General features: G+C 38.9%; 1 protein-coding gene across 1 annotated transcript in view; it reads right to left on the bottom strand.

Moving 5' to 3' along the window:
• Positions 1-1,054: 1,054 nt before the first annotated feature.
• pds5b (PDS5 cohesin associated factor B) overlaps positions 1,055-13,954 on the bottom strand; it is a 35,234-nt gene continuing 22,334 nt past the window's right edge. Inside the window, exons 22-34 of the mRNA XM_065280777.2 lie at positions 12,890-12,958; positions 12,457-12,593; positions 11,861-11,984; positions 11,036-11,240; positions 9,655-9,769; positions 9,270-9,402; positions 8,579-8,698; positions 8,389-8,451; positions 8,160-8,302; positions 2,649-3,110; positions 2,126-2,224; positions 1,942-2,050; positions 1,055-1,863 (exon numbers count right to left, since the gene is read on the bottom strand). Coding sequence (XP_065136849.1) covers positions 1,828-1,863; positions 1,942-2,050; positions 2,126-2,224; positions 2,649-3,110; positions 8,160-8,302; positions 8,389-8,451; positions 8,579-8,698; positions 9,270-9,402; positions 9,655-9,769; positions 11,036-11,240; positions 11,861-11,984; positions 12,457-12,593; positions 12,890-12,958 — 1,815 coding nt within the window. The 3' untranslated portion in view covers positions 1,055-1,827. The remainder of the gene's footprint in view (positions 1,864-1,941; positions 2,051-2,125; positions 2,225-2,648; positions 3,111-8,159; positions 8,303-8,388; positions 8,452-8,578; positions 8,699-9,269; positions 9,403-9,654; positions 9,770-11,035; positions 11,241-11,860; positions 11,985-12,456; positions 12,594-12,889; positions 12,959-13,954) is intronic.

Here is a 13,954-nt window from a genome sequence, read left to right as displayed (position 1 = left end):
CTCTCGTTCAAACTTCCGTCAATATTACTGCACCCGTGGTCGAAGTTCTGCAAACTAAGTGCTTTTCCGTCATACAATATAGCTTTTATTTTTTTATCCACTTAAAAAAATCACCATGTTTTATTTTGTGCCACCATACTTACTCGTGTAACTACTGATGTAACAGTCTTTAAATAGGGAAAACATGGAAGTGTTTGGTGGCTTCTAAATTCATCCCTGTTTGGATCCTAAGGAATGAATGGGGCTAGGCTAAATGCTAACACATTCACGACACGCTGTACATAGATTAAGTGTACACATTGAAAAAAAGATAGGGATGTATTAATTAGTCTAAGCTGAGGTAAGAACATAGTAAAATATTGAAAAATGGTGGTGTTTTCCTTTAAACCACTGATCTACTGGCCTCCAATCAAATTAATGACCAGCCGATGTCTGACTAGTGCCCACCAACATCCTTCCGTTAGTTCTCAATTTTAAATTATTAGTACATCTTAAAGTATATAATTCTTTTCTAATAGAGCCCATCGGCAACAAACCACTTCCTTTAACTTTCAATTCACATACATTTTTATAATATAGTACTCAATATATAGTATCTGCTAGGTCTGGCTCTCTTTTAAGGGTTTTTTCTCCAAAAGGCTTTGGTTTTTCTCCTAAGAGTTTTTTCAACCACTTGAGAGTCAGCTCACATTATCTTAACTTAGACCAATGTTACATTACATTACATTACATTAACGTTGCATCATCACTCCACTCACTAGTATGAATTTTAGCCGCTGTACTTTGCTTTTTCGTTTTTCTCTTGTTTTTATTCATGTAAAGCTGCTTTGGAACAATTCAACAATAGTGAAAAGCTCTATATACAATAAATTTAATTAAACTATTAAGACTTATAAGATCCAAATTTAATATGCAGTTGCCATAATTCAAGTTTATTTTTTTAAGTATACTTATTGATTTAAAATGAGTTTTGGATAAACTTTACTGATTACCAGATTTCACTGTAGAAATGCATGTTACATTTCACCCTAAAATGAAAACATTACAATGAAAGTAACGTGAATACCAAAAATTTATTTATACAGAATATTTTATTGGTTCAGCAGACTGAAAAACTGATTCAGGTGGTGGAGGGGGAGAATATCTTCAATTGTTTCCCAACACACACAGCCGATATTAAAACAGACTCTCTGTACCATCCTCTCTGTTACAAACACTGATAAAATCAAATACTGGGCTGTAAAAAGTAACAGATATGCGAGTTCATCATCAGACCAGTGTTTCTTTTATCTGCAGAGGCACATTTGCACATGCACAACCATATGCACACAAGAATTACACAAATGAGAAGGGTTAAAAAAGGAAAGGATAAAAAGACGAACAAATTTTAAAAAAGAAACTACAAAATGGTTATTCATGTAGCACAGTACAGAATGATATACAGAAGACACACAGAACAGATACAGTACTGCTAAAAAGAGTTTTTTCTTTACTTGGACAGATCAGCTGGTGCAATATATTTAAAGCTGGAGGTAAAAGCTATACAAGTTGCCTCCCTAACCTTAGGTGGGTGGGTGGTGGGGGAGTAAGAGCCCAAAACAAAACTATTTACATTTCATTTCATTTCTCATAAGATTAAGATCACATGGTCGGCACACGTAACAAAAACGAGTCATGGTGAAAAGGTGGGGAGGAAGTGAACGACGGAAAAGACGGCAAAATACAGCGGAAGCAGATGCATGGCTCCATGAAGTCCAAACTTTCCTACAGTTCACTCTTTCTATGGGACATTTATCCATCACTTGCATTTCATTTAAATCAGTGCACTCATCTTCGTTCCCTTCTCCCTGCCTTTCTCCGGACCTAGGAGACAAATCGGTTTTAATATTGTAAACATTATTCTACATATAGATTATTCATTTTCCAGCCCTGGAAACTCACTTTAGGTGAAGAGTCTATTGACTCCTCCTCTTCATCACTTTGCAGAGCTGTGTCCATTTCCTCTTCAGACTCCTCCTCCTGGTTGGCTGCCGCTTTAGATCTGCCAGCACTGAAACAGAAATGAGTCAAATGAAATCCATGAAAACAGACAAACACAGAGGGATCCTTCGCCCCTTGTATTTACCTGGCTTTCTTGGCTGCTGTCTGTGATTTTGGAGGTCGTCCTCTCCTTTTTTGAGGTGTAGATTCCACAGAATCACTGGGAGTGACTGATGCCTCGACTCTGTAAAAAAAGTTATTTACCATTTAGTCAAGATTTACTATGATATAATTTCTGTAGTATTATAGCAAATAATAATCTTTTCTATAGTATTACATTATTAATTTAACTGGTAAAATGGTCATGCAGTTGCCGCTATGTCATTTTCAAGTGAAACAAGTCATGTGACATAATTAATATTCATGAGCCATTTACAAAATTTAGTATAGAAAATTGAATAAGCCTACAAAGTGAATACATTGTTATGCTCCCATCAAATTTAAACATTTGCACCTGTCATCTGACTGTACCGGGTCAACATTAAAGCTTACATGTGATTGGTTTAATCTGTTGATATTCAAGCAAACTTCTTTATACAAAAAGTTGTTTACAGGGCTACTGAATATTTTGGTATCATGATATAACCCCACAGCAGGTGCTTGGTTACCTTGGTTTGCGTCCTCTTCTGCCTTTGGGCTTCACCTCCATATTTTCACTGCCCCCATCATCATCATCTTCCTCCTCATCCTCCTGCTCCTCTTCATTCTCTTCCTCTGCAGGCGGAGCAGCCTTCTTTCGGCCCCTCCTGCCTTTGTTGGGCGTTTCATCTTTGGCGGCAGCCGACTTTGGGGGCCGTCCTCGGCGTCCCCTTTTGGGCGGACTGTTCTGTTCGTCTTCGGTCTCCAATGTCGTCTCCGCCATGCTGCTGTCCTCCCCCCACTGGTCCTCTGTGTCGTCTGTACTCGTGTTGGCTTTCTTCCGGCCCCGTTTGGGTTTGGACTCCAGGCCCTTGTCGTCCTGGTTTGAGGCGGCGCCCCGTTTGCGGCCCCTGCTGGGCTTTTCGGTCTCAGATGGGCTTTTCATTGAAATGTCTTCATTCTCGCTGTGGTCAAGATCAGCTGTGTCCAGTCTGGTGTGAGAAAAGAGAAAACTTTTAAGGGTGGGTGGAGTGGCTTTTGGTGAGCTGCTATGTGGTTGGTTGGGTGTAACAATCCATCATTCAGATAATACAAACTAACTAATCACCTCTTGTCATAGGATTATGGTACACAGTGAGCTACAAGTCCAAGTTTTAAACTTGGGGTTAAGGGTTCGAATAGTGTTCTAGCTTATTTCCCTAAAGGCAGTGAACACACAATGGAGGAAAGTTTCATAAATAATAAAGAAAACATTTCAGACGCACTTAGAGGGTTTTGCATCTGAGCTCTTTAAATCTCTCATGCATGACCATAGTCATGTAAATGCCATTAAGAGGTACATCCCTCAAATCACAATGCGACTGCAATATACTTGGCACAGCACAGGTAAATGGAAACAACAATTACTCTTCCTTGGTGACGCACATCCATTGAACACTCATTCAAAATAATCTCAAATAACCCTAATCAGTGATGTTTCAACATCATAAAAGCTCAAACTCTGAGACGACGGTCACGCACGTCCCCTCCCGCCTCCGTTCGTGCTCGGATACTGAAAGACAGTCTGATTACAGAACACCATGACCTCGCGAAAGCTCATTTAAACCACAATAGGAAGTAAAAGCCTGGGTGTGCATTATGAAAAAATCATTTTAATAACATCTAAAAATGATTCGAACTAGATCACGCTGCAGACAGCTTGTTATTAGATTCATAAGAGACAGAGTGCGCTTCGTATCATTTATGGACAGCACTATTAGTTTAATGGGAAATCTGGAACAAGTTCAATCTAGAAAAGACATCATGCCATGATAAGGCATTTCGCCTTTAGGATATATTGATGACCACTTTTCAAACAATGTGAACTTTTGTGTCAGTTCTCCAATAACAGGGTCATGTCCATAGATAGACATAATAAGACATAGTAAGAGATATACAGATAGATAGACACAGTAAGAAATATACAGATAGATAGACATCGTAAGAAATATACAGATAGATAGACATATATACACAGACAGACAGACACAGACTGACAGACAGACAAAGATAGCCACAGACATACATAGATAGACAGATAGACATAGATTGACAGACATAGATAGACACAGACAGATAGACATATAGACATAATTAGACAAAAAGACATAGACAGACAGTCATAGATAGACAGACAGGCATAGACCGACCGACCGACAGACAGAGATAGAAAGACAGACAGAGATAGAAAGACAGACAGACAGAGACCGACAGACATAGATAGATAGACAGACATAGACAGACACAGAGACATAGATAGAAAGACAGACAGACAGACAGAGATAGAAAGACAGACAGAAAGACAGACAGAGATAGAAAGACAGACAGACAGACAGAGATAGAAAGACAGACAGACAGACAGACAGACAGAGAGATAGATAGAAAGACAGACAGACACAGAGACATAGATAGAAAAACAGACAGACACAGATAGAAAGACAGACAGACATAGAAAGACAGACAGACAGACAGACAGACATAGATAGAAAGACAGACATAGATAGAAAGACAGACATAGACAGACAGACAGACAGACAGACATAGGTAGATAGATAGACAGACACAGATAAACAGACATAGATAGACACAGACAGACAGACAGACAGACATAGATAGACACAAACAGCCAGACAGACAGATAGACATAGATAGGTAGATAGACACAGACAAACACAGACAGACAGACAGACAGACAGACAGACAGAGATAGAAAGACAGACAGACAGAGACCGACAGACAGAGATAGAAAGACAGACATAGACAGACACAGAGACATAGATAGAAAGACAGACAGACAGACAGAGATAGAAAGACAGACAGACAGACAGACAGACAGAGATAGAAAGACAGACAGACAGACAGACAGATAGAAAGACAGACAGACAGACAGAGATAGATAGAAAGACAGACAGACACAGAGACATAGATAGAAAGACAGACAGACACAGATAGAAAGACAGACAGACACAGATAGAAAGACAGACAGACACAGATAGAAAGACAGACAGACACAGATAGAAAGACAGACAGACATAGAAAGACAGACAGACAGACATAGATAGAAAGACAGACATAGATAGAAAGACAGAAAGACAGACAGACAGACAGACAGACATAGGTAGATAGATAGACAGACACAGATAAACAGACATAGATAGACACAGACAGACAGACAGACATAGATAGACACAGACAGCCAGACAGACAGATAGACATAGATAGGTAGATAGACACAGACAAACACAGACAGACAGACATAGATAGAAAGACAGACAGACAGACAGACAGACATAGGTAGATAGATAGACAGACACAGATAAACAGACATAGATAGACACAGACAGACAGACACATATAGATAGACACAGACAGACAGACAGACACAGATAAACAGACAGACACAGACAGCCAGACAGACAGATAGACATAGATAGGTAGATAGACACAGACAAACACAGACAGACATAGATAGAAAGACAGACAGATATAGGTAGATAGATAGACAGACACAGATAAACAGACATAGATAGACACAGACAGACAGACACACATAGATAGACACAGACAGACAGACAGACAGACAGACACAGATAAACAGACAGACATAGATAGACACAGACAGCCAGACAGACAGATAGACATAGATAGGTAGATAGACACAAACACAGACAGACAGACAGACAGACAGACATAGATAGACAGAAAGACAGACAGACATAGATAGACAGAAAGACAGACAGACACAGACTGATAGACATAGATAGACAGTCAGACATAGGTAGATAGATAGACACAGAAAGATAGACACATAGACACACAGACAGACATAGATAGACAGACAGACAGACAGACAGACACACACACACACACACACACACACACACACACACACACACACACACACACACACACACACACACACACACACACACACACACACACACACACACACACACACACAGAGATAAACAGACATAGATAGACACAGACAGACAGACATACATAGACACACAGACAGACAGACAGACACAGATAGACATACAGACATAGATAGACACAGACAGCCAGACATATAGACATAGATAGGTAGATAGACACAGACAAACACAGATAGACAGATAAACAGACAGACAGACATAGATAGACACAGACAGACATAGATATACAGACAGACACAGATATACAGACATACACAGAAAAACAGACATAGATAGACACAGACAGATATACATATAGACATAGATAGGTAGATAGACACAGACAGACAGACAGACAGACACAGATAAACAGACAGACAGACATAAATAGACAGACAGATAGACATAGACAGACACATACAGATAAACAGACAGACACAGATAAACAGACATAGATAGACACAGACAGATATACATATAGACATCAGTGTTTCCCATATATTCATTTATCTGTGGCGGGCCGCCACAGAATCAACACTGGCCGCCACAAATAGATTTTTCATGATTCACATTAACATTTTAATTTTACTATTTAGAACGGCTTAATTCATTGCAGCGAGCACTCAGCGCGCCTCCATCCTCCCTCTCTCGTTGTGTGCAGCGCCTCAACAGCGCGCGCCTCCGGCCCCCTCCCCTCTCTTTGCTACGCGCCTGCGCCTCTCTCACATAACAGTGAAAAGTATTTAACTCCGTGTTCTTTCTCTTTTTCGCATAAACTTTTACAGTCACGGATGTTACTGACAGAGAAGACGGCGGATCAAGTTCATCATGAGAGTAACTTAACAAAAGGTAAGCAGTAGTGTTTCCTACACATACCCGTTCTGATGTGAGTCTGTGTCCGAGCTCTCTCCCTAACGCGGAAGCCCATGCACGTGTTCTGTAGTAACAGCAACCGTGTATTCTCTCATATTTCTGAATTTGCAACAAATTGTTTGCGCTATACGCGATATACAATAAAACTACCACTCGTATTTCAAATAAAAAAGCGCTCATAACACAACAACACTGATGAGAAGAGCAACATCAGTACAGCCTCAATGTAAAAACGTATGATGATTTTTCAGACAATGTCGCATTTTTAGCAGCAGTTAAAGTAAGAGCTGATTGGAATTCAACAAAGAGTTACTGAGTCGTGGGTCGTTACTGGGTCCTGTTTAGTCACTATTTTATAGACAACAGAACAGAAACTATGTAAAAATAGCATTCAGTTGTGTTAAAATGCAATATAATGTGACGGATCAAAGAGTAAAACACGACGCAATGACGTCACATATATGCTGATTAGCATGTGACGTCATCACCGCCACAGTATCTCAAAATCCTGTGGGAAACATTGGACATAGATGGGTAGATAGACACAGACAGACAGACAGACAAACAAACACAGACAGACAGATAAACAGACAGACAGACACCGATCGACACAGACAGACACCGATAGACAGACATAGATAGACACAGACAGATATACATATAGACATAGATAGGTAGATAGACAGAGACAGACAGACAGACAAACACAGATAGACAGATAAACATACAGACAGACATAGATAGACACAGACAGACACAGATAGACATAGATAAGACACAGACAGGTAGATAGACAAAGACAGACAGACATGCATAGACAGACATAGAATTGAAGAGACATAGATGGATAGATAAAGAGACATAGATAGACAGATAAATAGACAAATAGATAGACAGACAGATATATAGACATGGGCCATTTCTCAATCCGAAGGCTGCAGCCTCCGAAGGTCGCATATGCAGTCTGCATACGTCATTAAGCCTGGTTTATTTAAGTTAACCAAGCATAACATTCACAAGTCTTAGGCATATGACAACATTTTTACCATTAACCAAGAATAAGTGTCAACTTTATAATTGTTAATTTTCTGAAATGTCTTGATAACATATGCAGCCTGCAAATACGACCTCCGGAGGCTGCAGCCTTTGGATTAAGAAACCGCAATCGACGGATAGATAGACTTCAAATACACAAGTGTTTGTTTGACTAACCGTCCTTTACTGCGACCGGGTGAGCTGGGGTTCGAGTTGCTGCTGGCGTTACTGATGGTCTCCATGCGTGAGAGTTTGGTCTGCAGTTTTCCTGTGGCCGACAGGGGCTTGTTTACAGCGCCCAGCACGTTTGCTGCCTTCGGCTTAACATAGGAAAGAGGATCAGGCCAGTTTTAACTTTTACCTTGAGAGAACTTTAAAAAGCATAGAAAGCAGGTACAACACGTACCTTTCCTGGGGTGAAGAAAGACTTCATCTCAGGAGGCAGATAGTTTTTCGTATTACTGAAATTCTGAAAGCCAGCGAGAACATTGAGAGATTTTAGTCACAGATTGGGAAAAATTTATTGTATGGCAAGTCTCTGAAATCCTAGTCTGTTTTTAATATGTGTGCGAGCAGGAAGGCAGTATTGTTAGCACCTTGTCGGGTTGTGTGAAGTAGCGTGCCGGTAGTACTGGATCCTTAGGAGACTCCAAACTGTACGTGGTGCTCTTGGACATGACAATGTTCATGGCAACATCACACACTGTGTACAGTTTCTGCATAAGAGAGAAATTTCATTGTTCATAAATAAATAAGTTGATTGAGTTTATACAGTAAGATAACTATAACTAACTGTAACAAAATACATTGTTCAAGAAACAAAGAGTATGGATGCAAAAGTCGCTAAATGACACCATACTATACATTCATCAAATACTTTTGCTTTCTTTAAAAATTAAAAAGTGAAAAATAACTCCTCATATTAAGACATCAAATATTTTCATGACCAACAGCATTTATGTTGAGAGATAAAAACTAGCTTGCATCTGATGCTGTAATTTGGTAATTTCACTGCCAAAATCAATTCACTGCCAATTTGAAGTTTGGCAAAAAAAAGTTTATTTGGACAATGCTGGCAAATGATGATAAATGATGTGAAATGCATTACAAGCTAAACTTAATTTGAAAAATTAAAGCATTTTTTTGTAACACTTTACCAAACTTGTTAACATTTATAGTTAATGGCTGGATAATAATTGTTACTTCATGTCAGCTAATGCATAAACTAATGTCTATGAATGGAACCTTATTGTAAAGTCTTTGCTATTTCATTCTAATTCAACAAACCTCATTTATCTTGAGATCATCCGGACACTGTCCATCTTTAGTCTGTTTTATATTTTCTATCATTTTTCTGATAAATGCATGACTGTTGTTTTCATTTTTGGCCATTAGGATCTCCAGCACAAACCACAAAGCCCTGCAGGAGAGAGCAAGAGAGAAACATCATCTTCAAGATTAAAGGCAGATGGCAACGCTAAACCATATTTATCAGCGATATCAGCCAAACAACTTACAGGCACCACATTTTCTCCACTATTTGTAACATCTGATAAGCAACATATTGCAAACAAAATACCTTGCCCAAATGACACATCTGATATTTTTAAAGCCTGAAATGACAAACTAAACATTCTGCAATGAAAACAGACGAGAAGCGAATGAGACTCACTCTTTGATGTCTTTGAGCTGCTCGATGTCCTGGACCTTCACGTAGTCCGGGTCATGGACCAGGAGGTGAATTGCATATGGCACCACGTATTCTGGCAAGAGCGATATCAGCTTTTCTGCAGTACACAAACACAAGCGGACATATTCAGAAAATCTGTGGCCCAAGTTACCGAACAATAGACTTATGGCTTATAAATATGAATTACAACTGGAAAAAGATTCACGTCCTCCAAGAATCTAACAGTAACAAATCAAAATGGCTGACTCAAAAAATGCTGACATGCAATAATTCCAAAAGCAATGCACAAATTTGACATGGTGGACAGAGAAATGTACTAATATTATAGTGATTTACTATATATGAAGAGTTAGGTTCCAAAACGAGATAAAAAAAGAGTTACCGCCAAAATCACTATCATATCAGGTCAGTATTAAAAAGAAAATTCTTAATTTTATGCAAAATCCGATATCCGATGGGTTTTCTGTCATCTTTTCTCTCTTTTCCCAAAACGCAATAAACGGCACTCCTGCTTTTCTGCAAAATGCAATAAATCCGCTCAACAACTCACAGCGCACCATTCCACGCACTGTAAACAACAATGACGGTGGGTTGAATACACACAGAATCCTAGTTTTTCCTCATCTACTTTCTACTTCGTGATCAACAAACAAACAAAAAATACTTTTGTTGGTCTGTGATGGGGAAGAAAAGTAAGCCATCAAAATCGAATAATTTACGTGAGAGGCACTCGGGAGACATAAAAATGCCGGCTGTAACTTGTTCTCCAGACAGCATCAAGCTTCTGTCATGCTAACACATTGACCCCAGGGGATCTTATGAAAAACTTTCCATTATTTTACTCGAAGCCAACGAAAATCGAGCAGGACCAAAAATTTTTTACAGCTGATCACTGTCAAAAACGTTCAGGGATGACGTCCCAAGGATGACAGCAGCAATGACAGTGTTCTTATTATGACAAAGTAAGTGTTTTGATTAATGCCATTAATGTTTTTAATCAGTGCATACCACTAGTCAACTAAATGAATATAACATGGCAAAGATGAATGCACATTTATAAATTGATTCAATAGATTTATAACATTTTGAAAAAAAAAACCTTGTCATGGATTTATTGCATTTTGCGGAAAAAATTATCAGTTTTTATAATAAATCTTTGAAAATCAAATAACGGATTAGAATTTTTTTATAACAAAGATGCTATGTGACAGTTTGTAACAGAAAATAGTAGTTTTCATCTTATCACTTTCTTGGTATAGAAAACACGTTTTTACCAAAATTAGTCAAAATGGATTTATTGCGTTTTGGAATAACACACTACATATAGAGAAGACTACAATATAATGAGATGGGCTGTCCATACCGCTGACTGCTGCGTGCTGTTTCAGATATTCCCGTCGCAGGTTGATGTTTTTGACCAGGCATTGGCGGGCATGCGCCCTGCGCTCCTTCACTGGGTCTTTGGCACACAGTGTAAACACGGCCAGGTACTCCAGCGGCAGACGCAATCTGCACAGACCTTTGTGCAGTTTCTGGGCAAAACCCTGTCGCACCTGGTAACACTCATCCTGAGAAAGACAAAAGACTGGATTAATGACCAAGCCTTTTTTCCTTTATTTAAATCAAAAAACAGACCCTCCAGAGTAACTGAGGATAATGGCTTGAGATCAAAGGCACTATGGTTACAGGAATGGCCCATCTAGAGTTTGAACTGTTCCTTGTCTAGATGTAAATCTGATCAAAACTAAAATAAAACATTTCTAGTTCAGTTAAACTTTCCCCCTTCACCACTAGACTACATCACCCACCACTACATAAACCCTAAACCTAGCTACTGATTTTATTGGGCACGATAACGTAACACTGCAATGGGAAGAGTTGGTTTCCAGCCAGCACTCCAATGACCTTTTGCATGGTTTATATAAGACATGCGGATCATAAACTGGTCATCAGAATAAATTTTATAGCAAAGCTGGTGACCTGGAACATATTGAGTTACAATACTAGCAAACAGCCCCGAAGTCAGAGCACTGTAACCTATTAAAAGAATATTAGGGGACATTTCTTTGACATTAAGATTAAAGATAATGTTAAAACCGACAGAGCCCAACTATTAAACAGTAAGCCAGAGAGCGCTGAGCGAGCAATAAGATCATAATCTTGCTTTCAATAAAGCATTGAGTCTTACGTTGATGACGAGAGCACAGAGCTGGTACTGCTCCAGGGTGATGATCTCATGGTAGCACGGCTCTTGAGCGAGGCGAAGGATCGCGCAGCCGGCTGCCAGCCGCAGACGAGACATGTCAGGCTTCCTGCACATAAATGAAACAGCACTAATATATCAGAGAACATCAAACATATAATCTGTGCCACAGATTGCTGTAATCAAATCTAGTTTACCACTATATAGTATACTACACTTGTATCAAGATATTACTATGCGTTATATTTACCATCCACATCTAAACTGTATTACTACACAGTTTTATTTTTGCCATTACACTGCAGTAGTAGGTTACGCTTCATATCACACTACACAGTTCCTGCTACTTCACAATACAATACCGAGTACAGGCAGAGTACAAAAACACACTTGTAGCCAATCAGCAGTAAGAGGCGGGTCTATCAAAAGAAGGTCCAGATTCTATTGGGGTATGGGTGTGTTTGTTTAGGTGATTTTAAATGCCAACATTGGCTTTCAGAGATCATGCACCCCGCCTTTAATTCTATCATCCTGATACATACACAGTGGCATCAATGCTGAGACTTTAAAAGGTCACTCACCCCATCTTGCCCTGCTCTGTCAGATCACCATCACTGCTCAGGATGGCTGTGAGCATTCTCAAAGTAGAGTTACCAGATTTGCTTTGGTTGTTCTTCACACCGAGCAGCCACCTCACCATCAGTTTAATACCCTGAATCTGAGACAAAGAAGAACATTGAATTCACACTCGGCTGATTCTTTAATATCCGTTGTGGTGACAGCAACCTCTGCTACCATTCATTTACAAAGCGAAAGGCAAAATATAACGGTTATAATATAGAAGTGTTTTTAATTTACTGCTGGAGGGGAAAGAGCACAAAAGAAGTCATATAACCTCCTCCCCATCTCTGCTTTGGATTCAATGCAATGCAGACTGAGATGTTAATCATTCAGCTGCTTCTCAATAAATGCAGAATGAATAATAAATGGCCAAACAGAAATGCGGCATCTTACCTTAGCTAACGTTTCAGGAGAAACCTCATCGTCTGGAACCCAAAGCTTGGTGGTTTTCTTGCCAGGAATCTTTGAGAAAACAGACAATCTAGATTAGTATCTGTCACTCAAAATACAGAGGCACCATTGACTTCCATAGTATTATGGAGTCAATGGGGCCTCTGATCGGTTTGGTTTAGTGATGCACCGATGTATCGGCCGCCGATATTTATCGGCCAATTTTTTGATGAATTTGAAACCATCGGCATATCGGCAATAGCACGAGAAAGGCCGATACCGATTGTTTATTAATTAACTGCATAAAAAAATCCATTATATGTAAAAAATGAGTTAATGTTGTTAATAAAATAAATGCTGAATAGCAAAAAACACCTTTGAAGGTTGTCATGCTGTCTTATTATATTTGTTTTAGCTTAATTTGTGCCTCTCTTATTATGTTGGTCAGTTGAATGTTAATTAGATCAAATCCATGTTCAGTAAAAATTATTTGATGCAGAAATAAACTAGCTAATAGACCAACTGTATAGTATTGTATACAAGTGTTTAATATCGGTATCGGCCCAAAAAAATCCTATCGGTGCATCCCTAGTTTGGTTGCTAACATTCCTTAAAATATCTTCCTTCATATTCATCAGAAAGAAATGTATGCAGGTTTGTAACAACAAGACAGAATGACAGAATTTTCATTTTTGGGTTAACTATCCCAAATAAAAAGAATCTTGCTAACAAGGTTAACCTGCAAAATAAACAGTTCTTGTGAGCAGATGGCAAGTTAAATATCTTCTTGCACTTAAAATCAACAACTTGTTTTAAAACCACTACAAAATAAAATAAATCAAAAACATAAACGTCTATGAACAGAAAAAATTATGACAGAATGAGTACATGAACCCGTCTGTTTAGTAGGGCTGGGTATCGATTCAGATGTTCCAGATCGATTCAATTTCGATTCACAAGCTGTCAAACCGATTCAATTTCGATTCTCGATTCAATTTCCAATTCCGATTCTCGGGTCGGTTTTTATTCTCGATTTAACACAATGAATATAGATTTACTACAAATACT

Source organism: Paramisgurnus dabryanus, chromosome 8 (assembly GCF_030506205.2).
Source record: "Paramisgurnus dabryanus chromosome 8, PD_genome_1.1, whole genome shotgun sequence".
Classification (NCBI taxonomy): Eukaryota; Metazoa; Chordata; class Actinopteri; order Cypriniformes; family Cobitidae; genus Paramisgurnus; species Paramisgurnus dabryanus.
The sequence above is the reverse complement of the archived record's forward strand: the minus strand, read 5'-3'. Positions and strand labels throughout refer to the sequence as shown.